General features: G+C 44.9%; 1 protein-coding gene across 3 annotated transcripts in view; it reads left to right on the forward strand.

The window, feature by feature from the left end:
- The window catches only part of LOC137426905 (putative helicase with zinc finger domain), a 331,899-nt gene that overhangs the window by 297,072 nt on the left and 7,221 nt on the right, over positions 1-27,606 (forward strand). For all 3 annotated transcript variants that reach the window (XM_068115906.2, XM_068115908.2, XM_068115907.2), the window contains 3 exons: positions 4,322-4,469; positions 4,712-4,916; positions 6,372-7,374. In XM_068115906.2, the coding sequence (XP_067972007.2) occupies positions 4,322-4,469; positions 4,712-4,916; positions 6,372-7,374 (1,356 nt within the window). The remainder of the gene's footprint in view (positions 1-4,321; positions 4,470-4,711; positions 4,917-6,371; positions 7,375-27,606) is intronic.

Raw genomic sequence — 27,606 nt, forward strand, 5'->3', positions numbered from 1 at the left:
GGCGAAGGAGAAGGGAAAGAAAACCGACAATGGCCTTGTTTGAAATTCCAAAAAGGAGTTGTATGAATGAAATTCAACATCGACAGTGTTATGGATGGTGTCACAAGAGATGCAGTGATATCAATGCAAACAAAAGCTGGGATTTTCATATGTAAAAGATGTATCAATCACTTCAAAAACAAAGAAGATGAAGAACAAAAATAAATGCTCCTGAGCTCAGGATTTCGTTTAGAAAAGGTTAAAGGTTTCTGTTGCCTTGGAGACATGATGGAAGCATCAGGAGGAGCAGAATTAGCTGTTAGATAAAGAAGAGCATATTAGACCAGCCGCAAGAAGCTCTAAAAATGGACATACCCCTACCGAAGGTATAACAAGTTGAAAGTGGTAGCAAATTGAAGCTTAGGCTCTCTAGTTTCCAGAAATGATGTTGTACTTTGCAACATAGCTGCACAACATGTTCCTTTAATCACTTTTCTGTCCTAAACTCACCCGATAATAGTACCTCCACGAACCTTCAAATTGTTTGATTCTAGTGAGGAGAAATCACAAATAAGCCACATATCCTGCTGTTTTCCTGTCGAAAATACTATGTATAAGCATTCTGTGGTTGTTTTGGGGCTGCATTTATTATATCAGTAGGTCGGCCATCCACAAAAAATTACATTTTGGCCCTTTTTAAAGGTTTTTCTGTCAGAGTTTCCTTCCTGATTAGCTGTTAAAGGGTATAACAACGTGGATGTTGACTTCAAATGGTGTCACTGTTGTCTACTTTCTAGAAAGTGTCCGGAGAGTACTCAGAGGTCTTCTGGCATCTCATTGAAAACAAGTCAGAAGGGAATGTATATGAGGAGCTTAGCCCATCAAGGATATCAAGGGTCAGATGTGACCGCCATAAAAGATTACATCATGAACCACTGCCAGAACCTCTTCGATTTGGACAGCATCCCTAAGGAGTTAATCAACATTACTACTGGGCAGGTTGTGACCAAAGCTGTTGAGGAATCTCTGACATCCATTCCAGAAAGAGGAAAGACCATCGTCGACAACTTTATCGCTGAACGGCTAATGTATGGAGAAGCCAAGAGCTTTTGGCATACTATTTCCAAAGCTATGGTGGTGACCTTTGCGAGCATGAAGAAGGTATTGACTTTTGACAAGTAGAGCAAAATGGTCCTTGATCCGGAGGTACTGTTCCATCGCTTACTATCAGTTGCAAAGCATCTTGACATTGATATGAGGATGGTTTTGTCATGAGTTGACCCCAGTTCTACCTGCACTTTTCCATGATAATGGAACCATGAGAAAAGCCACAAAATCACATCTCGCACACAAGCTGGAGGAAAACGTTCCCCAAGAAACTGAACTGAAATCCAAGGGTCACACCCCCAACAGCATATATCATTGATGGCATGAGCTTTGTCCAAGGTGTGAATGAATCACAATTCAAAACCTTTGATGACCTCGGAGAAATAGTAGTCAAGAGGTTGACCACACTCTATAGAAATCCTGACCTTGATATTGAGATGCTAGTGTTGGTGTTTGACCGTTATGACGTGAGTTCAAGTATCAAAGGTAAAGAACGTCGGCGACATGGAGACATAGGTGCTGATGGTCCTTCTCACAGGATCATGGGAAACAGTCAAGTTCCCAACTACAGGCAGTGTCTCAAGTCAGGACAGAATAAAGCAGCCCTCATTCACTTTTTGAGCAAATACATCGAGGAAAAAGCCCCAGAGAGAATTCCTCAAGAAAGGAAACTTGTCATTGCTGGAGGTCATCCCAATTGAGAAGTTGTGAGAGAGATAACTGATCATGGAACCAGAGATTTGGAGGAGCTTTTCTCTACCCATGATGAGACAGATACCAGGATGATCTTGGATGCCACACATTCGTCATCCTTTCCCCGTACCATTGTCAGATGCGATGATACGGATGTCCTAGTTATTTTGCTGTACTACCAAAGTAGAGGGGAATTAAGCAATGACGTATACATGCACTCTGGTCACTCAGGAAAGTTTGTCACCCCGGAGCGGTTCATTCCAGTGTCAAAAATTGCTGAGGCAATTGGGAAGCAGCAGTGTTCCATCCTACCAGCTGCACATGCCCTTACAAGCTGTGACTCAACCAGTGGCTTCTTCAAACTCAGTAAGCGCACTACCTACACCATCCTCCAAAAACACCAGGATACTCATGGGATTGGCAGAATTTCACTGTCCAGATAAGGAGGCTGGGTTTGCCGCTGCTAGAGAGTTCCTCCTCTTGATGTATGGGAAAGGTATCAAAAGTAAATCATGTGTTACCCTCGATGAACTGCGCTTTAGGATGGCAACCTCGACTGACAAACCCATGCCATCCCTTCCACCCACTGATGATGCCTTCATGCAACATGCTCTGAGAGCCAAGTTCCAGACTATGATCTGGTGCAGTAGTCACATTGCAAAGCCCAGGACAAGGGATCCCACTGAATATGGTTGGGTCAAGTATGACGTGTGTGTGAGAAGTCTGAAGGAGTCAGCCCCAAGGGAACTACGTGACTTGACCCATTTATACTGTAAGGATGCAGACTGCACTGTTGGTAGAAAATGTACTTGTGTCTTGGCTGGCCTGAATGCATAGAAATATGCAACTGCAACAACTGCCTAAACACTGTCACTATATTGCAAGATGATGAGGATGAAGACGAAAATTATGTTTTGGTAATCGAGCTCACCACTTTCAGGGTATGATGCCCACCCCCCCCCCCCCCCCCCTCCCTGCATCCTGCTCTGAAAACGCCCACAAAGACCCCTATAGACCCAGCACAACTATATAATAGGAGAAATGCATCATCAAAGTACATAAAACTCAGAAATGTAAGCCAAAGTTGTGTAATGAGACAATCGATTTTAAAAAGTCAAAAAATGATGAAATGTGTGCAATCGTGTTTTGTTATTTTGGAAAGAAAAGGTTAAAGACTTAAAGTCATGGTAATTGTTACAACTTTATTCCAAGCCTGATTTTTTTCTAGAAAGTAGACAACAGTGACACCATTTGAAGTCAACATCCACGTTGTTATAGCTTTTTACAGCTAATCAGGAAGGAAACTCTCACAAAAAATCTTTTAAAATGGCCAAAATGTAATTTTTTGTGGATGGCCGACCCACTGATAATAAATGCAGCCCCAAAACAGCCACAGAATACTTCTACATAGTATTTTCGACAGGAAAACAGCAGGATATGTGGCTAATTTGTGATTTCTCCTCACTTGAATCAAACAATTTGAAGGTTCGTGGAGGTACTATTTTCGGGTGAGTTTAGGGCAGAAAAGGTATTAAAGGAACATGTTGTGCAGCTATGTTGCAAAGTACAAAATCATTTCTGGAAACGAGAGAGCCTAAGCTTCAATTTGATACCACTTTCAACTTGTTATACCTCCGGTGGGGGTATGTCCATTTGTAGAGCACTTTCTGCTCCCTGCCACTGGTCTATATGGGCTTCAATACATCGACAGAAGACCTGCTTGGTAGGGTCATGTGCAACGAAGGTCAGAAGATGAAGCTATAAAATAAAGCAATAAAGCTCATGGTATATGGAGGAAAGCTGAGAGAATGTCCTAAAAATTCATGGAAACAAAATGTCAAGAAAGATGTGGAATGTTTGGGCGTTCCACGAAACTGACACAATGGATAGATCCGTATGGAGGAATAGCATCATTCGACCATACACCTGACAAAAGGGGGAAATTGTTGTAAAACTGTTTTGATTGTTGTTGTTGGTGAACTTGGAGGCTTTTCTGAAATGTAGTCATTCAGCAGATGAGTGGTGGAATCCCTGTGCATACACCAACACACATGGATCGCACCACAGTAGATGAGTGGTGCGATGCCCGTTTTCGGAGATGATGTCTTGGATGCACCTACATCTATTCAGAAGCGTGCAACTTTCACCTCAATAAATAATTGTGGTATTATGCATCGTACATAAAGGCTTTACGCCATGCATTAATTAATTCCTGTTAGGAGGAATCCAATGTGCACATTCTGAGTGTGGAAAATTACTTTCATTTCATTTATCGTAGCTAAGATCATCAAGCTTTCTGAGCTGCTCCTGGAATTAGTTTAAAGGTGTGAAGTTGAATTACCTAGGCGCGTGCGTGCACACACACACACGCACACACACACACACTCACACACACACACAACTTTTACCTGGGAATCTCAGGTGGGGAATGTGGGTCCATACCAGGTAACCGTCCACAAATGAACACACCAATTTAGTTTTTTGTTCCCCCAGAAGATCCAATTTTTGCTTTTTCTTATTCCACCCATTTCTGCCCTTCCAGCTCGTTACAGCACAGCCAGCCTTGGCACAGAACAGTGTCGTGCAGAAGAGCGGGCAGCAGATGCCACTTCCTCGTGCAATTACAGGCATGCCAACTTCGTTTGTTGGACCTGCCTCAGGCCTCCACATGTCAGACACAGGCCTTTACCGTAAGAGCCAAGGCATTGAAGTAATATATTCAGGGGAATTTATTTTAGAGTTTTCATTTTGAGACAGCAGTAAAGTTTAAAATAAAAGATTTTTGCTTGATCAGCAAATCTGTGGTAATGAACCGTTTCATGAATATTTACCTGCCACATGCTTAATGTGCAGTCACAGTATCTTCACTAACTGTTCGTCTCCTCCTCTCATTGTCCCCTCCTTTTCTTTTTACTCCTGCTCTTGATGACAGAAGCACAACCGACCACCTGGCCGCAGTTGCTCACCACTCACTCCAAGGAGCCACCGATAGGCCGTGAACCATGGGAGGCGGAGACCCACAGGCAGCAGGCATCTGCAAATCCTTGGCCAAGGAGCTACCAGGGAACGATCTGTCCTCAACCCGACAAGCCAGGCCTTGTAGCACTCCCGCCTAGCCACAATGAGCTGGCACATCGGCAAGTCTGGTTCCAAAGGCATCAAAACATTGGAAAAGATCGAAGCCATTACATCGTTGTATCTGCTTTTCAGTTTTGGGTCACAAAATATGTTAACCCCAAAACCTGTAACGCTTAAATGCATTTATTTCCGAGCTAACAGAATGTCAAAATGTATTGATCAATCTCTCCGTTTTGGCATTTGGCCTATTTCACGTGATCAACTGTGTTATGTTATCAGCAAAAAAGCAGGCAACAGATTTTCTGTTACCTTTACTTACAGCACAAGAATCTACTATATAAGAGAGATGTCTGTCTGTGTGTGTGTCTGTCTGCCTGTCTGTGTCGCCATTTTTCTCAGAGTTGGCTGAACGGATCTTCGTCAAACTTTCAGAGGTTCATCAGTGCGTGCCTGGGAGTTTAGGCAAAAAAATAAAAATAATAATAATTATGAAAAAAACAGATAGTTCTTTTGGAGTTTTTTTTTTTTAAATCGCTCGATAGTGCTTAAGCCTTTTTTAAATTAATGACAGATATATACAAGTACACATTCGCATAAATAAATACAAAACAATCACCAGACATTTGAACACAAATAAATCAAACCATTCCGGAAGTGTACGAATTTGGTAGTACGGCTTCTTCTTCTTCCTGATCGGCATCACACAACTCGGAAACGTGAGCCACATTCACCCACCAGCATATATATATGAACCCCCCCTCTCCCCCCCCCCCTTCCCTCCTCTCCCCCCCCCCTTGCTCCCTCCCCCTTCCCCCTTCCCTCCCTCCCCTACCCCTCCCCCTCTCCCCTTCCCCGACCCCTTTCCCCCCCTTCCCCCTCTCCCCCCCACCCTTCCCCTTCACCCCCTCCCCGCCCCTTTCCACCATCCCTTTCCCTTCTCCCCCTTCCCCTCCCTCTCCCCCCTCCCCCCCTATCCCCCTTTCCCTCCCCTCCCCTCCGCCCCCTCCCCTACCCCGCCCGGCAATGCCGGGTACTTCTGCTAGTGTTCAATAATTGGCAATTATCCACGGTTGCTTTGGTTGAAAGATTGATAAGCACACTGTTACAAGAGCACTCGTTACCCTGTCGCTTGTTTGTGGCCACTTTTGATGGCAGGTTTTCTAGTTATTTCAGGTTGCTTGCTTCAACCAGGAAGTGACCAGTTTTAATCGGATAGAGATTTTATTGCGACAGTTTTTGCCACTGCACTGATTATCTTTTGATAAGAATCACAAACTTCATTGTGTCCTCACATTTTATTTATTGGGGGACCTGGCCACATGGTGTATGACACAATTATTGAGTTGATGTATGTTTTCCGTTCTTTGAGGCTTATAAACGTTGATGAAGATGAGCCGTGTTATATAGAAATCACTTAACAGCAGCAGTTGTGAAAGCGTCCTGTAAGCAAACTGCAATAATTGTTTTTCCTTTGTTTTCTTCCCCCCTTTTCCCCTTTATCATCTGGAACTTAGCTTTATAGCTTTTCGAAACCGTCCAACCCACCATAGTATGGTTCCTGGGGATCAAAAGAGTTTCGTCCTTCGGCCTCACCTTCTACCTTTCGTTCAGACTCACCATGATGATATCGGTGCTTCTGCATCCACTCCAGCAGGCTCTACATCACATGATGCTTCGCTCGTGTTTCAGCCCATCATCCCTGATATGCCCTCTTTTGATGACCGTACCTTTTCTGCGTTTCCTGCTGGTTTCCCCACACTTGTGCAGCCACAATGTAGACGTGCAACCATGCACTGCAACCTGCCAACGCAGCCGTTGGTCCCCGATGGCCAAGCAAAACCATCTATGCTCTCACCAGTGGGACAAGCACCTCTTCGAGGCCCACCACCCATCTCCCGAGAATCACCCGTTTCTTCTGAGACTGGGACGGCTGCACCTTACAGATTGTTCACCTCAGTCCCATTTCGGCCATCGGCGAGTCATGACGGAGGAACTTGGGGGGCTGGTGTCAGACCCAATGATGGCACCCAGCAGATTCCTCTTGAGCATGCTGGGAGGCCAATTCATAACACTGACATGGGCTGCTACCCAGTGGGCAATACATATCGATTTAGTGGGCAACACTTGGGTAGTTCAACCCAAACTTTTCATTTCCACAACCCTGTTGCAGCTAATGTTTACCCTTCCACCTCAGCACAATATCAAACCCCAGCTCAGTACTCCCCAGCAAAACCGCTGAAATACCCATTCGTAAATCAGGCCAGCTCAGTCATAGGTGGAGCAAGCCCTACAACTGGTCAGGAACATGCAGAAAACGTATTCAGTAGTGCAGATTTGGACAGTTGGCCAATGCTCGCCCGGAAATCCATAAGTGGCCGAGTACCATCCCATAATTTGAACCAGCCCCTTCATCATGATGTAAATACTCGTCACCAATTTCCTGTCCCTGCACATCCTCCTCAAACACAAGGCTGGCAGCAAAGTTTGGGCATTCCTCAACTGTGGGGACACCTCAAGGTACATCATTTTGATGCTTTAGATTTTGTCTGTTGTTGCGTTTATGTATTAACTTCTTCTTTAACTTTTATAATAACTGTCAGACTCCTGATGTTTGGCTTCATAATTTGTTATTTCATTCACCATAAACAGCCACTCCCTTCGGGTGAGGGAGGTAGGCGGGGGGGTGGGGGGGGGGGGGTGGAAATGGGAGTTACCCTGGGTACTTCTGACACATACAATATGTGGTGGAGATGGGGAGAAAATCGTAAGTCGTGGAGGGGGGGGGGAGGGATTTATTTTTCCTGGTGCCCATGACATGACCCTGGGTACGACCAACACGTATGCAGAATGTGGTGGGGATTGGGCCAACCCTGTTCTTAATATTTTCAGATGCACATACACACATACATACATTCATACATACATTAATTCATACAATAATTCATTCATACATTCATTCATACATACATTCATTCATTCAAACACATCATTTATTCATTCATTCATACATATATTCATTCATACACATCATTCATTCATTCATATTCATACATACATACAAACATTCATGCATACATACATTAATACATATTCATTCATTCATACATTCATACATACATACATTCATTCATTCATACATTCATACAAACATAGATTCATACATTCATTCATACATTCCAGTGACCCAGATATGTGGGAAGGAGTATGGACGGTTTTGAGGGAGTTAATGGGGGTTACGGATATGGTGTGAGAAATGGAGAAGGTGAAAGAATTTTGGAGTTTGATGATAGAGCTGATTTGTTGATTTGTAATGCTCAGTTCCAGAAAGAGGATAATAAGCTTGTTACATACACGTCAGGTGGATCAACGACAACCGTTGACTACCTGATGGTGCGTCGGTGAGATAGGGGGCACCTCCAGGACACAAAGGTGATCCCGGGGGAGGAGGCTGTTTCACAGCACCACTTGGTTGTCTGCGACATAAGGGTGAAAGGTGCGAGGAGAGCTCGGCGGGTGAAGTACCAACCGAGAATGAAGGTGTGTGTGGAGGTTGAAAGAGGTGACAGTGAAGCAGGCATTAAAAGAGAGGCTCAGTATGGTAGAGGATGATGTGGTTGAGCTTGAAAGTGGTTGGAAGTCAATGAAAGATAGTCTGTTGGGAACCGTTGGTGAGGTATGTGGATGGACAAAAGGACCACCGAGTCACTCGGAAACATGGTGGTGGGATGATGAAGTTGGAAAGAGGATTGATGAGAAGAGGAAGAAGTCAAGGAGTGGCAGAAGGCGAAGGGTACGGGAGCAGAAACAGCAGAGCATGAAAGTTATAAGGCAGCCAAGAAGGCGGCAAAGAAAGAGGTAGCAAAGGCGCAGGAGGCATGTCGGAAAATGTTGGAAGAACGCTTGGATTCGGAAGAGGGTCAGAGAGCGGTATTCAGGATTGCAAAGCAGATAGCGAAAGAGAGGTGTGATGTGATGGGGGTGAGTTGCTTGAAGGATGAAGTGGGACAAATCGTTGTGGACCCAGATTGAATTAAAGGAAGATGGAAAAGATATATGGAAATACTGTTGAATGCAGAGAATGAATGGGATGCAAACATAGAGAGTAACCGAGTTTTAGGACTGGCAGAGAAGATAACTGAGAAGGAAGTTGAAGAAGTGATAAAAGCAATGAAGAGTAGAAAAGCGGGAGGGCCGACGGGAGTTGTGGGAGATATGTTGAAGGCAGCAGGAAGTTGGGGTGTGAAGAGAATGACAGAGATCTGCAATCTGGTGGTGAAAGAAGGCCGCTTTCCAGTGGATGGGGAACTGAGTACCCTCGTCCCTCTATACAAGGGGAAAGGTGACCCTCTGGACTGTGGCTCGTATCGCACAATAAAGTTATTGGAGCATGGAATGAAGGTATTGGAAAGGGTGTTGGAGAGGAGGATAAGGAAGAAAGTGAATATCGACAAAATGCAGTTTGAATTTATGCCAGGAAGAGGAACGACAGACGTGCTTTTTATTGTGAGGCAGTTGCAGGAGAAGTACATGGAGAAGAGGAAGAGGTTGTGTCTTGGGTTTGTTGATCTGGAGAAAAGCATTCGATAGGGTTCCACATGTAGTAGTGACATGGGCATTGAGGAAGTTAGGAGTGGAGGAATGGTTGATCAGAGTAGTGATGGCAATGTACAAGAGAGCGCGCACAGCTGTAAGGACAAAGGACGGGAACAGTGGTGAGTTTGAGGTGAAGGTGGGAGTGCATCAGGGGTCGGTACTAAGTCCACTACTATTTGTAGCTGTGATGCAGGTGCTGGCTCGGAACATAAAGGAGGGTTTACCGTGGGAGTTGTTGGATGCAGATGATCTGGTGTTGATTGCGGAGAGTATGGATGGACTGAAGGAAAAGATGAACAAGTGGAAGGAATGTATGGAGACAAAAGATCTGAAGGTGAATATCGGAAAGACGAAGGTGATGGCAAGTGGTAAAGCATGTGGTGAGGTGGAAAGAACTGGGAAGTGGCCGTGTGCTGTGTGCAGGAAGGGTGTCCGAGTGAACTCCATTCAATGTACAATGTGCGCTGAGTGGGTTCATCAAAAATGCAGTGGTCTGAGAGGGTCATTAGCCAGTGTGGCAGCTACATTCAAATGTAAGGTGTGCACAGAGGGAGCTGCAGATGGAGGAAATGTTGAGTTGGATCCTGGAGACGGCGTGAAGCTGGAAGGTGTGAAAACATTTTGCTACCTTGGAGACATGCTGAATGGAGAAGGTGGATCAGACTCGGCAACGGTTGCTGGAGTGAGATGTGCATGGAAGAAGTTTCGGGAACTGAGTGGTGTGCTGACGAGGAGGGGAGTGTCATTGAAGCTGAAGGGAAAGGTGTGTGCTGCATGTGTTAGAAGTGTTATGATTTATGGGAGCGAGACATGGGTAATGAACGTAGAGCAGCAACGAAGGCTGGAAAGGGTGGAAATGCGATTGGTTCGGTGGATGTGTGGAGTATCATTGAGAGAGAGAGGAAGACAAATGATGAATTGCGAAAGATGATGGGAATAGAGCCTGTGGTGGATGCTGTGAAGAGAAACAGGTTGAGATGGTTTGGTCATGCCTTGAGGAAGGAGGAAAGTGACTGGTTGTGGTTGAGAAGAGTGATGGAAATGAATGTGGATGGAAGTCGAGGACGGGGAAGACCGAGAAAGACTTGGCTAAAGATGGTTGAGGAAGAAATGCGGGCAAGGGGGTTAACAAGGGGAGATGTAGAAAATAGGGCAAAATGGAGAAGATTGTCATGGGGCCCGCAAGGCTAACCCCCGCTCTAGCAGGGAAAATGGCCTTAAAATGCCTGTTGTTGTTGTTGTTGTTGTATACATACATACATACATACATACATACATACACACACACACACACACACACACACACACACACACACACACACATACATACACACACATACACACATACATATACACAAAGAATTAAGTTAAGCACCCCCCCCCCGTTTTTTTACAACCTCGCACATTACAAGTTTGTTGTCGTCAAAACAGTGTAATATACCCATGATATTGCTATATTTTCTGGAGAAGTGATATTATGGTCACATAAAAACATAACAATCATGCCGTTTTCAATATTTTATTCTGAATAATTTAAGGTGAAATTTTTTGGGAATTTTAGGCATATTGTCACCTCAATTTAAGTATGGAGCTATAGGTCCATCACGGACAGTGTGGATGACGTTTATGTTTTCTAACGTACAGTCATTGTTCTGAGAAGACCTCTAGCGATCTTTGCGTCAATAACGTGTGTAGGACCCACGTGATCGGATCACTGACTCAACCAATCACTTTTTTTCACTTTGATCACTCAATTTCATCAATGGATAATTGCTAATGTCATACCAATCATTATTTGATCTCACATACCTTAGAATATATGCCAATGTATACATATACACAAAGAATATATATTAGGGGGTGCTTACCTTAATTCGTTGTGTAGGGGTGCTTAACTTAATTCTTTGTGTATACATACATACATACAATTGCCTTAGTTGATATAGTGGGATTGTGTTCGTCTGTTACTTGTGAAATCAAAGAAACTGAAGTATATTGGTTGGTCTTATCTGTTATTAGATCAGACTTTGTCCGAAACTGGGGCTTATGGAATGGGTCCCATCAGTGTGTCCGTCCGCAACCATATCTCGGACATGTATGGATGGATTTTGTTCATAGCACAAAGACATTACAAGATGATATCCATATGCACATCATTTTGTTTTCGCGATGCGATCAAAGATGGCCGACACGCGGCCATTTTAGTTGTAAAAAACCCGATGTTGAACACGTCCTCAACCATTACTCGAACATACATTTATCGATGTTGTTCAAACGTGCCTCACAGATAAATGAATGATGGCTTACATATATATGCCTGCCAATTTTTTCCGAGCTCGGGACCAAGATGGCCGACTGGCAGCCATTTTTGGTACTTAAATGTGTCCCCAACCATTTCTTCAACGTGCATGGTCCGATTGTGTTCAAACTTGGCACAAACACAGTACATGATGGCATATGTGTGCATCTCACTTTATTTTGCGATCTGAGCAAAGATGGCGAATTAGTAGAATGGCGGCCATTTTAGTTGTTAAACAACGGCATTGAACACGTCCTCAACAATTTCTCAGACACGCCTTTACCGATCTTGTTCAAACTTGGCACACATAATGAATGATGGCTTACATATATTTGTCCTTTCTTTTTTTTTAGGTCAAATCCAATATGGCCGACTGGCATCCATTTTGTCACTTAAATGTGTACCAAGCATAGACTCCTTTAGAGAAGGACTGGAACGTCCAACCATTTCCTGGACCTATGGTCCCCTAATAATAATAATTAAATCCAATATGGCCGCCATGTCACATGACCTATGACGTCATACTTAGGATATGCATAAAGTCATATGGTGTCCCATACATGGTCAAATGACCATACATGGTCATGCTCGGGGTTTGTAACTTGAGTCTGAAGGATTAACTTAAGTCCTGGGCTAAAATGACTTCTAGAAGGGCTAGAGACACGATCTCGGGGTCAAAATAGGGGTTTTTGAGGACGGCGAGTTCAATAGCGACATTTTCAACACCACCTGGGGATCATCTTCAAGGTCAAAAGGTCATATTTCAAGGTCAAATTAGTGAATTTTGGCAATTTTTGCCCGTTTTTTGTGTCTAACTCATAAACGGTGAGAGATGGCTGATTATAATAAGAGGCAAGTTTGTAGAGCTGTCCAAATTTAATATATATTGTCATATATCGTATTACACAAACATACAGCAAATACACATTCGAATAATAACAATGCACCGTTTTTCAATAATATTTTGTAAAAAATGTCTATTACAACTATGTCTATGTCTATCACTAGTTGGAGAGCTATCGCTAGTTGGAGAGCTATCGCTAGTTGGAGAGCTTTTCTTGCCTCCTGAGGCATCCCACAGCCTTTTCTTTGTAACTGACATTGAGGACATGAGCTTTCAATAGAATGATAGCTAAAGTAGTACATGCTGCATTATTACTAGCTAAAGGTGCATCTACAAAGGATAACAGCTCAGCAAAATGAAAGCGGCAACGCATTTTAGTCATGCCATGCAAATTAAAGGCATCATGTACAAAGAAGACGGTTGACATAGTCGGCACACTCAGTCCACCTCTATTCAAATTATCTAGGAACTCAGATGACACCTCGTTACCATCTTCATCATCCATGATCTCCTCCATACTGGTGCTATCACCATATTTATGAACAAGGTATCCGGCCAAATAAACAACTTTATGCTTAAGGGCATCATCAGACCTCAAGAGTTCCTGAGTGTCATGAGGAGTGATCTCGTCAATGAGTTCACTTCGCTCATCTGGATTTATGGAAGTACCACAATTCTTGTCGCAAACAAGTACACGAGAACTAGATTCTGACATAATGTCATGCTTAACGAGTGTCTGCAAATTTGCAATTTTAGCTGCAGCCATAATGTCAACGACGTCAATGTAGAAGTTTCCACCGCATCTTTGCCTGGCTTGGCCGAAAAACTTTTCCAAGGCTTCATCCGCGAATATAGCAGGAAGAACGTCGTCAAAGTCTTTCTCTGCCAGAAGCAATATGGCAGCATCCACATTATTACGTGTGGACACAGTGAAGAATTTCCTGGCTTGTGTACTCATAGGTGTTTACCTGGTCAGTTATGGATCTAATCTGGGACCGTTTTGAGAGCACGCTGTTCTTTTGCAAAGGAAAAAGTCGTTTGGGCACCTCAATGCCATCTTAACTCTATTCAAGAATAGGAATCCAAAAGGTGAGCTGACTTGTTGGAAATGAAAGAACTGCCTGACAGTTTGTCCAGTAGCGTCAGTTATTGATAGGTACAGGTTTTTCTGGTCTTTTATGACGTTAAAGCCAGGAAAATAGGAGCTGATTTTGGTGCAGAAGTGGTCGAAATCTTGGATCTTGTCTGCAGCCTCAGCAGCTGCATGCACCTTCTTAGTTCTTGATTCTGATGTAGAAGATGATGTTGGGCGTGGGGCTGAAGTAACCTGCATCAAAACTGATTTCGGTAATCCAGGAAATATTGATGGGGGTTCTTTGGGTCGCTTGCCACCCTTAACTGACACCCATTTACAATTGAAATGTGCCTCACAAATATATATTTTTGTTTGTTTGTTTGCACGCGCTAATCTCCTGAACGGTGAAAGATAGGAGGAAACCTCTGCAACAAAAAATGTCGGGACGGGCCCCATGAAGGTTTTAGGCTAGGTGGCGAGGCCGGTCGAGGCCACTTCGGCCGGGCTGGGCCAATTTCTCAATTAAAAGCTGAGCTGAATTATAGTAGTCAATCTTCTATGGCCGCGAGTAAAAGCTGAATTATAGTAGTAAATTCATTCAAAAAGAACCTGGGCAACGCCGGGTGCATTCGGCTCGTCGTTGATAAGAATAAGTGCAGCGCCATGGGAAATTTGGTGCCACTGATGCCACCTCATCGGAGCAAAGCATCAACAAAAAAAGGATTTTGTATTTTAGCTCATCTGCTCACATTCACCTGTCTGCAGACATGATACTGTATGGACATTTGAGGTTTGATGGTCTATTTTGTAATCCCACCATGTTCGGCACAATCTTCTGGAACAGCGTTCAAGAGTGACTTTCTTGGTGGCAAACATTTCCTTTCAAAGTGACTAAGCAGCCGTTGCACCTTGAATTCCTCAGATCTCACCTGCAACTGCCATTGCCATGTTTCAGTTTTAAACATTCATGACTTGCATGTATAAACACAGACTTCATTTAACCTGAAATGGGATTTTTGAGGGAGCCTTTATGAAATTGTAATGGGATTTTTTTATTTTTTTTGCTCCATTTTTCTTAACGCTACCACAACAAAGGGCAAATATTTACACTTCATTCCACATGTACAGCCTATTTCTATTCCCCAGAGGATATAACAGAGGAAGGTGCACTCTGTATCAATTTGACATTGTCCCCTCCATTGGACGCCGCAGCGTAAGCAGACCGTGTGCATTTCGTGAATGTGAGATCATCCTCTCTAGTTACTAACAAAATAATATTACAGCAGCCATTGCACCAATTAGTGACAAACTCTTCCTCCGCTACCTCCCCCATGATTACATACACATATATATGAATATATGAATGAGTCTGGTGTTGGCTTAGCGGTTAGGGTGCAGGCTTGGGATCCGAGGATCCTGAGTTCGAATCCCGGTCGATCACCGAATTAACGCCAGGGGGGTTGACTCAGCCTGTCATCTCTCTGAGGTCGGAAAATTGAGTACCAGCTTGATGAATGATCCCAGTGTGTACCCCGATTTAGAATAGGTACCCCGTATCCCTGCGCATCCTAAGAGGTGACTAAGGGAAGGCCATCCAGCCATAAAAACATTGCCTCAAACAAGGAACCATGATTGCCATGGGGCCCGCAAGGCCAACACCCCTCTCTAGCAGGGGGAAATGGCCCTAAAACAGATTTATCCCATCTCGTCTTCAGTTGTCATACCCTTCCTCCCGTCCATGGTACACGGAATCTTGTGGTGAGGCTGTTTCCCAGAAACAACTTGCCTTCGTCTCCTGGAAAGCAAATCCAACGGAAGGAAATCTCATTTCCTTTCACAAAGCCCGAAACAAATGTGTGTCCACCCTCAGGAGAGCCAGGAAACAATATCTCTCCGTTCTCAAGACCGAACTCTCTTATCTGTCTCCCTCTTCCAAATCCTGGTGGTGTCTGGTCAAATCTGTTTCTGGTGTTTGTTCCCCCTCCATCCCCTCCCTTAACTCAAACGGCTACACAGCTGACTCCGCACGTGAAAAAGCTGAATGCCTCAACTCTGTGTTTGCCTCTAAATCTTGTGTCCCAAACCCATCCCTCTCTGTACCCACCGTACCCAGTCATACCCAGCTGCTCCTGGACTCCGTGTCCTTTCCTCCTGACAAGGTGGAAAAGTTTCTGTCAACCCTTGACTCTGATTCTGCAACTGGACCTGACGGCATCAGCCCACGGGTCCTAAAATCCTGTTCTTCCGCTCTTTCACTCCCTCTCTCTGTTCTCTTCACCCTCTCTTTTGCTCAAGGTCAACTGCCATCTGCTTGGAAATCAGCCAACATCACCACTTTGCACAAAAAAGGTGCAAAAACAGATCCTAGCAACTACAGACCAATCAGCCTCCTCCCAATTATCAGCAAAGTCATGGAATCCATCATTGCTTCAGATATGAAATCTTTCCTCTTCTCCAATGGCTTGATCTCTGATCATCAATTTGGTTTCAGACCAGGTCACTCTACTCTGGACATGCTGCTTCTGCTGTCTCAACAATGGATGGAGGTCCTCAATGCCAAACAGGAAATTACAGCTGTCTCCCTCGATATATCACGTGCCTTCGATACGGTCTGGCACCCCGCTCTGCTCACCAAACTCTCCTCCTTTGGTATCCATGGAAATCTCCACGCATGGCTGGCGGACTTCCTCTCTAGTCGTAGTCAGCGTGTGGCCCTGAATGGGTTTCTCTCATCTCCTCTTCCTGTTCAGGCTGGAGTTCCCCAAGGCAGTGTTCTGGGCCCTGTGCTTTTTCTGGTCTTCATCAATGATCTCTCTGCCTCTCTTGAAAATCCTCTCGATCTCTTTGCTGATGACTCCACTCTCTGCCGCTCCATTCCTCATCCCTCAGATTGGCAGTCTGCAGCCTCCTCACTCTCTGCAGACCTGGACAAAATCACAGACTGGGCAAACAAGTGGAACATGTCTTTCAATCCTGACAAATCTCACACTCTTACGATGTCTCTCCGAAAAGACCGACTGGACAACCCCCCCATCCACTTTCTGAATAATCCTCTCCAAGAAGTTCTGTCACTCAAGCTTTTGGGTCTCACTATCTGCCATGATCTTTCCTGGGAAAACCACATTTCCAAGCTGGCCTCCAAACCCAGTCGCCGACTGGGCATCCTCCGTCGTGCGAAGTCCTTCCTTGGCACACCTGAGCTCCTCACCACATACAAGGCTTTCATCCGCAGCTCAATGGAATACTGCTCTCCCCTCTGGGCTGGTGCTCCTGCCTCACACCTAGCTCGTCTTCACGCTGTTGAAACCAAAGCGTTCAGAATCATTGGAATCTCCCACGATGACGCTATCTCCGAGGGCCTTTCACTTACTCACCGCAGGCAGATTGGTGGTCTGTCCGTCTTCTACCGACTCCTCTCCGGCCTTGCTCCCCCAGCTCTCTCTGGGCTCTGTCCCCCAAATATTCCTACAGGTCGCACAAGATCTGCCTGCAACCCTCTTATGGTTAAACTGCCAAAATCAAGACTCTCTGCTCACCTTCACTTCTTCATTCCTCTTTTCTCCCACCTCTGGAACAAACTCTCTCACTCTCTTCAATCCCACTCCTCCCTCCAGGTCTTTAAAACGGCTGTTCAACACCATCTCTTGTCTTCCCCAATCCAAAACCTTGATCTTTTCTACCCCCACTAATTTCACCCCAAATCCACTTTTTTAAGGTGACTTTTGTCTTCTTTCCTGGAAGTCCTTGGTGTCCTTGCGTTTTATACCTGTCCTGCCTCCCCCCAGGCCTTCTCCCTCCCACACATCTCCCGATGTCCCTCCTCTCAAATGTTGTGGTTGTGTGCTTGCTCCCCTTCTCTCCCCATCTTGTCGACCGCTCCCCTTTTTATATACTTTGTTTGCTTGTTTGTTTGATTTGTTTGTTTGATAAATGTTAGCTCTTTCACGAGCCTCGACTCTGTATACAAAAAAATAATAATAATAATAATAATAATAATATTTCATTCATATATATATATATGTTTTTTTTTTTTTTACCCTAAATAAAGAAAGGCGCTTCCAACCAGAAAGTAAAAGTAGATCTATTTCGCAAATTTGAGCAAAAATCAAGACCAGACCCTGTCTCAGGTGGCATTTCACCCACTTCAGAGCAGACTTCCTCAGGCTAATTATAAAATAGGTCTATTTTATATTGTATTACACACACACACACACACACACACACACATGTATGTATATATGTATGTGTATATCTGTGCATATATATATATATATATATATATATATATACGTATACAGTCACGTGAAAAAGTAAGTACACCCCATGTAAAGTTTTGACTTTTTCAACATATTTCAACATACAGCTATTTGATCTTCATTTCAACAATATTGATAGATAAAGGTGATATAATAAAACAAATATCTTGAAACATTTACATTTTGTAGTCCATTGTATAATTTAAATAAACATGAATGCAAATTTCGCATGTGGAAAAAGTAAGTACACTCCAAAATTTATCACGACTTCAAATACCTAAAATTAGAATCAGGTGCACCAGCTCAGGTGCAAATGATTAGAACATCGTTAGAGAGGATCTTGGAGGAACCTGTCTTATTTAAACCTCAGACATTTAGTTTGGTTTGCTCTTTGTTGTTGAAGTGTGCGGCGTCACCATGCCTAGATCAAAAGAGCTCTCTGAGGCCTTCAAAAAGAAGGTTATAGATGCCTACGAGTCTGGGAAGGGATTTAAAAAGATCTCCAAACAATTTGAAATCAATCATTCGACTGTCCGGAAGATCATCTACAAGTGGAGAAGATTCCAAACAACTGCCAACTTGTTCAGGCCAGGCCGCCCCAGCAAGTTCAGCCCGAGAGAAGACCGCAAGATGCTGAAAGAAGTCTCTAAGAACCCCAGAATGTCATCATGGGACCTACAGGTAGCTCTTGCCACTGTTGATGTCAAAGTGCATGAGTCTACCATTAGAAAGAGGCTGCACAAATTTGATCTCCATGGGAGGTGTTCCAGGAGGATACCTTTGCTGTCCAGAAAGAACATTAGGGCAAGACTAAAGTTTTCCAATGAACACCTGGGCAAAGACCAGCACTTCTGGAACAATGTGCTCTGGACAGATGAGTCAAAGGTAGAGCTATTTGGCCACAGCACCAGAAGACATGCTTAGCGAAAACCAAAGACAGCATTTGACCACAAGAACCTGATACCAACTTTAAAGCATGGTGGTGGAAATATTATGGTTTGGGCCAGCTTTGCTGCATCAGGGCCTGCAGGGTCACCATCATAGAATCCACTATGAATTCTTCATTGTACCAGAGGGTGCTTGAGGATAATGTGAGGCCATCTGTCGGAAAGTTGAAGCTCAACCGAAGGTGGACCTTGCAACATGACAATGACCCTAAACATACCAGTAAATCCACCAAGAAATGGCTGAAAAGAAAGAAATGGAGGGTTCTGGAATGGCCAAGTCAAAGCCCGGATCTAAATCCCACAGAGATGTGGTGGGGGGATTTGAAACGAGCTGTGCATGCAAGAAACCCCTCAATCATCGCACAGCTGAAAGAATTCTGCATGGAGGAGTGGGCAAACATTTCTCCCAGTCGATGTCAGAGACTGGGAGACAGTTATAAGAAACGCCTACTTGAGGTTGTTTCTGCCAAAGGGGGCAATACTACCGATTAGAGCCACGGGTGTACTTACTTTTTCCACATGCAATATTTGCATTTATGGTTATTTAAATTATACAATGGACTACAAAATGTAAATGTTTCATGATATTTGTTATATTATATCACCTTTATCTATCAATATTGTTGAAATGAAGATCAAATAGCTGTATGATGAAATATGTTGAAAAAGTCAAAACTTTACATGGGGTGTACTTATTTTTTCACGTGAATGTATACTATATATATATATATATATATATATATATATATATATATATATATATATATATATATATATATATATATATACATACATACATACATACATACATACACACACACACACACACACATACATATATACATATATATATATATATATATATATATATATATATATATATATATATATATATATAAATACATACACAGTGCATTCAGAAAGTATTCAGACCCCTTCACTTTTTCACATTTTGTTATGTTGCAGCCTTATGCTGAAATCGTTTGAATTCATTTTTCCCTCATCAATCTACACTCAATACCCCATAATGACAAAGAGAAAACAGGATTTTAGAAAGTTTTGCAAATTTATTTAAAAAAAAAAAAATGAAATATCACATTAACATAAGTATTCAGACCCTTTGCTATGACACTTGAAATTTAGCTCAGGTGCCTCCCATTTCTCTTGATCATCTTTGAAATGTTTCTACACCTTGATTGGAGTCCACCTGTGGTAAATTCAATTGATTGGACATGATTTGGAAAGGCACACACCTGTCTATATAAGGTCTCACAGCTGACGATGCATATCAGAGCAAAAACCAAGCCATGAGGTCGAAGGAACTGCCTGCAGAGCTCAGAGACAGGATTGTGTTGAGGTACAGTTCTGGGGAAGCCTACAAAAAAATTCTGCTGCATTGAAGGTTCCCAAGAGCACAGTGGCCTCCATGATTCTTAAATGGAAGAAGTTTGGAACAACCAGGACTCTTCCTAGAGCTGGCCGCCCGGCCAAACTGAGCAATTGGGGGAGAAGGGCCTTGGTAAGAGAGGTGACCAAGAACCTGATGGTCACTCTGGAGGAGCTCCAGAGATCCTATGTGGAGATGGGAGAAACTTCCAGAAGGACAACCATCACTGCAACACTCCACCGATCTGGGCTTTATGGCAGAGTGGCCAGACGGAAGCCTCTCCTCAGTGAAAGACACATGAAAGCCCGCTTGGAGTTTGCTAAAAAAGCACGTAAAGGACTCTCGGACTGTTAGAAACAAGATTCTGTGGTCTGATGAAACCAAAATTGAACTGTTTGGCTTCCGTCTGGCCACTCTGCCATAAAGCCCATATCGGTGTGGTGTTGCATTGATGTTTGTCCTTCTGGAAGTTTCTCCCATCTCCACACAGGATCGCTGGAGCTCAGCCAGAGTGACCATCGGGTACTTGGTCACCTCTCTTACTAAGGCCCTTCTCCCCCAATTGCTCAGTTTGGCCGGGCGGCCAGCTCTACGAAGAGTCCTGTGGTGCCCTCCGAATTTGGGTCTCGCCCCACGATTTTTCTATCCGTGCCCTTGCACAATTTCGGGGCTGGGTCGTGTGGCTTCACCAGCAGTTCTACCTGCCTGCACCCCCTCGTCCACTGGTGCCGTCTCCTGAGCTCGCTTACTCCTCACCCTAACCTATCTGGGGAAGGCTTTCCTTGGCATTTCCCACCTGATGCCCACCTTGGCATTTGGGCAACCCGAGTCCTTTCCCTGGATCCTCGGGCCCCACTCACGCACTAACCTAACTTGCTCCTTGAGCCTACCTACGACCTTACCTGGCCGACGAGCTCCCAGTGATCGGTGGGGTGCCTCAGCTAACTATCTCCCAACAAACCACACACCCAGCCATTCCACTGCCTCATGCACCTCCCAAAGCACTGCATTCTACCATCAGCACCACAGGTGTCAATATAACAATAACATGATTTTGTAGGGCGTTATACTTTTTTATTGGCCCGACATCAATGATTAGCAGCCCGACATAGCCATTCGCGGCCCGAGGGCCAAATGGCCGCTAATAGCTATGGAGGGCTGCTAATCATTGATGAAGGGCCAATAAAAAAGTATAAAGCCTGTACAAAATCATGTTATTACTATTATTACCACTTTTTCAAAGCAAACACACTGACGATGTTTCACTTCAGCATAGTATTTACGGAGGAGATCTTTGAGTTTGAGCGCTGTAACGGACGCGAAATCACATATTTTGTTCCTTTTCTCCCGCCACGCCAAAAACTTCTTCACTCCATAAGTTGTAGCACGAACAGTGGAGTCTGGCATCGCACTTTTGTCCCCGTCGCACCGCGGAGCGAAAGGGGGACTATGGTTTTCCCCTCCGTCCGTGTGTGCGTCCGTCCGTCCGTGCGTGCATGCATCCATCCGTGCGTGCGTAAGCGAAGGACCGAATTCTAATTTGCTGTGTGGGTGCAACTCGGCATATGGAAGAACCCCATTGAAAATTATGTCGCCACGTCAAAATCCAAGATGGCCGCCACCATATATATGTCTGAACCTTGTGAGCGGAATATCTTGAAAAATAAATGAACTACTAACTTCTAATCCGGTGTGTGGGTGTATCGAGGCATAAGGAAGAACGCTATTGAAAATTGGGTCGCCACGTCAAAATCCAAGATGGCCGCCACCATATATATGTCTGAACCTTGTGAGCGAAATATCTTGAAAGATAAACGAACTACTAACTTCTAATTTGGTGTGTGGGTGTATCTACGCATAAGGAAAAACGCTATTGAAAATTGGGTCGCCACGTCAAAATCCAAGATGGCCGCCACCATATATATGTCTGAACCTTGTGAGCGAAATATCTTGAAAAATAAACGAACTACTAACTTCAAATCTGGTGTGTGGGTGTATCTACGCATAAGGAAGAACGCTATTGAAAATTGGGTCGCCACGTCAAAATCCAAGATGGCCGCCTTGTGTCTTCCACTTTGTCAACTCACATGACTTCACCGACGGGGGACCAAGGCGTAACGCTTGTTCTCCAGGTTTTGCAGCTCAGTTTCCGACAGGTCGTTGTCATTGTAAACAGAGTCAGCCATTTTGATGCTGTCGTCTGTCAACGTCGCGTGACGTGACGTCACAGAGGTCATGACCCAGGCCGCGGGCTGTTATGAAAATCAAGCTCTCATTAGCAGCCCGCGGCCCTCAGATGATGGCATTGAGTCAGTGACGGGCATCATACAGTTTCACCATGCATTGAAATCGGCGATACTGGACTAGTAACGCCTTTGCAAGTGGTAATAATATCCGTTGTGATTTACCTACATTTACCTACTACATTTACCTACACCGGCAAAAAGGGTTGGCGTCAGGAAGGGCATCCGGCCGTAAAACATTGCTTCAAAAAGGGGACCGAAAAACAACAACAACCACGGTTCCCGAAAAAGGCCAACACCCGCTTGCGGGGAAAAATGGCCTCTAAAGGTGTTTTTTTTTTTTTTTTATCTAACTTTACACTCCCCACCCGGGCTTCCGTGAATGGGTTCCACCCCCCCCCCCACCCGCCCCCCTCCCATTCAATCCTTCGCACCATGCACTCCACACCAATTATTTTCACACCACAATCCAATTCCATTTATTCTCATACACACAGCATCATCTGTCTAACTGATTTCCCCTATAACTCGTGCTTCCCTCGTTGTCCCTTTACACTATACACACCATTTGTTAACAACCGCTAAACTCTCTACGTCCTCTCTACAGTTCATGGTCACAACTTAAATCTCAGTCCCTATTGTCTCTCTAGATCCCTAATCATTATCCGAGCTCTCCCTCAGCTAGTGCGTTGGTGCCCCCATGGAGCAACCATTGCTGGCCCCTCCATGGGCCTAACAATGCTATCCCCTTAAACTAGTGCTCATGCCCCCCCCCCCCTTCATGGGGAATGGTCACACCACCACACCCCCACGTGGGGGTACAATCTCCCCCAGTCCTCTAAGCTACCAGCCCCCATTTGTGGAGGTACTTGGTCGTGCCTCGGCCTCTAAGGCAAGAGCAAGAGATGTCCGCCCCCCCCCCCCCCCCTCCCGACGATCGCTCTTGCCGTCGTATGGCGCCAGCGACACCGTGTGGGTGCCGGAGGTACGAATCCCACACGCCGGTCCTTGTGGGACCGACGCCGCACCGACCCCCTCCGGTCCCCAACTTATTTGGGGCTCGCGCCCCCTATCCATCACACTGACCCCTATCCCAGTCGGTGTCGATGCCTGAGTTGGTGGATTACCCCTCGCACCCCATTCCGTACTCGCACACACCGGTGCACACACTCTCCCCACACACTCCGTACCATTTGTACCCCTCACACCTGGCCCTCCACAAACTCCCGGGTCTGGCCTTTCTCCCAAGGTAGCCGAACACCCGATCGCACCATACACATTCCCGAAATCATCGCCACTCACCTCGGGACCCATCTTCTCCCGGCTCTCTTCAATAACCTGTAATCTTTTCATTTGATTAGCAAGTTCCTCATCACGCTGTGAGCACCACTCTTGCATACATTCCCGCAATTCCTCCCGCATTTCATTCCCCATTTCACTTCGTCTCTTTTGAATATTACTCATATCATTTACCACCTCCTCCATTTTTTCCTTAACTCCCATTATTTCCTGATGCGCCTCCGAAATCTCCCCTTCTAAGGTTACCTTCGTCATCTCTATCTGCGTCCTAATTTCTCGTTCCTTCGTTCCCATAGTTTCTATGACGTCATCCACCCTCTTCGTCAGTCCCTTGTGCACCATTTTGCATTCTCTCTTGGTCGCTACCACCTCCCGTTTCAATTCCTTCTGCGCTGACTTTAACCCACCTATAACATCGGCATTCTTACTCACCTTTTCCCTTAATTCCTGTTGTCCTAGTGTCAGCTTTTCTACCTCCCGCGTCAGTCCTTGTATTCCCCCTTCCAGTTTGGCCGTGCTCTCCTTCAGCTCTCGCTGGACGCGCATCTCACACCGCTTTACCTCGTCACGCACCCCCGTGACCTCCTCGCTCATCCTACGCCCAATCTCCGCCCGCATGGTGTCCATTCGATCACCCATTTTATTCATTTCACATCTTGACTCTTCCCTCATGGTGTCCATCCGATCACCCATTTTACCCATTTCCCTGGTTGATTTCTCACTTATCTTATCCATTTGTACCTCCAAATATGCTGTGAATTGAGTCATGAAGACATCCATGTTAAACCCAGCTTGCACAGCGGGTTCGGCCTCCGCCGCCGGCCCTGCGTGCGAAGCGCCGCCATTATCTCCACTCTCTGCTGCGCCGTGATTAACTCCAAGGTCAATCTGTTTGTTTATGTCCTGAGCCATTAATCCATCCTCATTCTCTACACTTTCTATACCCACCGGAACCTGCTCGTCTTCGCCCGCCATTGTCCGAATTTAATTTAAATTTTTTTTGTTTTTAACTAAATTTTTACCTGGCTCATAATTCCAAGGTACGTGAAACGTACCCTAGGTCCAAATATCCCAAACTTCTGACACCAATTTTGTTGCGGATCCCGGGTTTGTCGACATACTAAGGGGAGTTTATTACCCCGCTCCCCCTCAAACTCTGGGTCCACTGAGGCCGCCGACCACGACTAAGCTCATGATCGACGGATTGCTAAGCAGTTCCAATCGCCAACCTCCCAGCCACGCGCTGAAGAGTTTGCTGGTCAACTAATCCCAAATACCTTCAAGACACGCGACCGAAGAAACGACCTTCAAGACACGGGATCGAACCCTCGCTTCCCACACTTTATTGCGTGCCGAGCAGATTTGCACGGTGTGGAAAGCGGCGTTACCTGACGTGATTTACGTACCTGATTCAAGCCAAATTCGGTCTCGGATGATGCGAGGCCAATGGCAAAAAGACGTACCCGAACAGGTTTGAAAGTAACAACAAAATGCACAGCCTTTTATTTACAAGGCAATAGAAAGAGACGAAGATGCAGCCTTATTAATTCCTTACCTATTAATAAACCCCACAGGCGCCTTCACGCACTCACACACAGGGAATGACACACCGGTTATTCTCGTACTGATGTACGTGCTGGGATTGACTCGAGGGTGGCCGCTTGGTGTGCGCAGCGTGCAGCTCGATCCTCGATCCAGACGTGCAGCTTGGATGAGGTGAGGTCCGAAGGACGAACCGCCGCGTCAAAGTCAGCACGAACGACGAACCTCTCACAGGTTGGACGAGCTTCAACGCAGGCAGGGCTGGATTCAGCGCAGGTTGGACGACCAGCTTCAAGATGAGTCATGGGAGGGGCAACGCTTGCAGGTCAGCCGGATCAGACGTTGCACTTGGCGGTGGAAGCGAGGAAGGGCTGGTTGAGTGCCTGATCGCGCCTGGGCATTTTCTGACACGTGGGTTCGGCACCATTATTGAGGTGCATCCCACACAAGCGGCTACGCCGGCATCAACGACCGCGCCCTCGACGCACTTTGGGGCCAGAGCTGAGGGTCAGCCCTACAGTAAGGGAAGTTATTTTTATTTATCTTTCCCACTTGTTTGTATATGAGTCTGAGTGGAGACGTCTCAAATTAGGAAATAGTTTTTACCTCAACATTTTTATTGTCTTTGCATTTATTTTCATTAAACCATTATTTGTTGAATTTTACTTTTCTTGACTTGTTTCGTTTCTTAGTTCTGTGGGTTCAGATTAACCCCGTGTGTTCCTGATTAGATAAGACTTCGGGCCTTTCCCGCACGCGCCAAAGACAATCCCGCCAAGGTTCGAAATACGCCTCAGAACTAAAGCTTGTTTCGGCTATTCGTCTGAGGCCGGTCTTCATCAGCCATGGACAGGACAATATATACTGTTGTGGCCAAAAATATTGGCACACTTGCACCTTTTAAAAATAATGTACCATTTATTCCAGAAAATTGTTGAAATTAAAAAATCTTTGGTATCCACATATGTATTTCTTTGGTTTGCAGTGGAACAAAACAAAAAAGCTGAAAAAATTACTAAATCTTAGCTTATTCCACACAGAAATCCTAAAATGACCCGGACAATATTATTGGCACCTCTTAGAAGTTGTTAGAAATAAGTAGATGACAAGCAGGTGATTTTCCTTTACTTTGCAATTGAACTCGCCTATGGTGAATTGCAGGTGCCTGCAATATAAAAATCACTCATTCAACCAGTTTGAATACAGAAAAAAAGTCATTCTGCTGTTTTGTGTCACTGTGTGTGAGCAATAAGCATGGAGAAAAGAAAGAAAACCAGAGGAGGTCAGACACAACATTGTAGCCAAGCATGGATAATCTCAAGGCTACAAATCCATCTCCAGAGACCTTGATGTTCCTGTGTTCACCGTACGTAATGTTATGAAGAAATGTAAGACCCATGGCACTGCAGCCAACCTCCCTGGACGTGGCCGCAAGAGAAAACTTGATTAAAGATTACAGTGAAGGATTGTTTGAATGGTGGAGAAATAAGCACCTCTATCAACTGCCAAACAGATTCAAGCTAACCTTCAGACACAAGGTACGACAGTTTCAACTCGCACCATCCGTCACCAACTCAATGAAAGGGGGTTCTATGGTAGAAGACCCAGGAGGACCCCACTGCTGAGAAAGCCCAAATGGAGTTTGCAAAAACACACCTGAATAAGCCAAAATCCTTCTGGAAGAATGTCCTATAGACAGATGAGACCAAATTAGAGCTTTTTGGTAAAGCACATCATCTCTATGTTTGCAGAAAACATAATGAAGCCTTCAATGAAAAGAACACCTTCCCTACAGTCAAAATGGAGGAGGTTCAGTGATGTTTTGGGGTTTCCCTGCTGCCTCTGGCACTGGGTGCCTTGAATGTGTGCATAGCATCATGAAATCAGGAGATTACCAAGGCATTTCGGAGCGCAATGTTCACCCCAGTGTCAGAAAGCTGGGTCTCCGTAGAAGGTCATGGGTCTTGCAGCAGGACAATGACCCCAAACACTCTTCAAAAAGCACCCAGGAATGGTTCAAGACAAAACGCTGGACTCTTATGAAGTGGCCAGCAATGAGTCCAGATCTAAATACCATTGAACGCCTGTGGGGAGATCTGAAAACGACAGTTGGGAGAAAGCACTCTTCAAATCTGGGAGAACTGGAGCAGTTTGCACAAGAAGAGCAGGTCAAACTGCCAGTAGAGAGGTGTAGGAAGCTCATTCATGGCTATAGGTAGCGCTTGACTGCAGGTATTTTGTCCAAAGGCCGTGCTACCAAATAT

This window comes from Myxine glutinosa, chromosome 5 (genome assembly GCF_964187855.1).
Source record: "Myxine glutinosa chromosome 5, kmMyxGlut1.1, whole genome shotgun sequence".
Classification (NCBI taxonomy): domain Eukaryota; kingdom Metazoa; phylum Chordata; class Myxini; order Myxiniformes; family Myxinidae; genus Myxine; species Myxine glutinosa.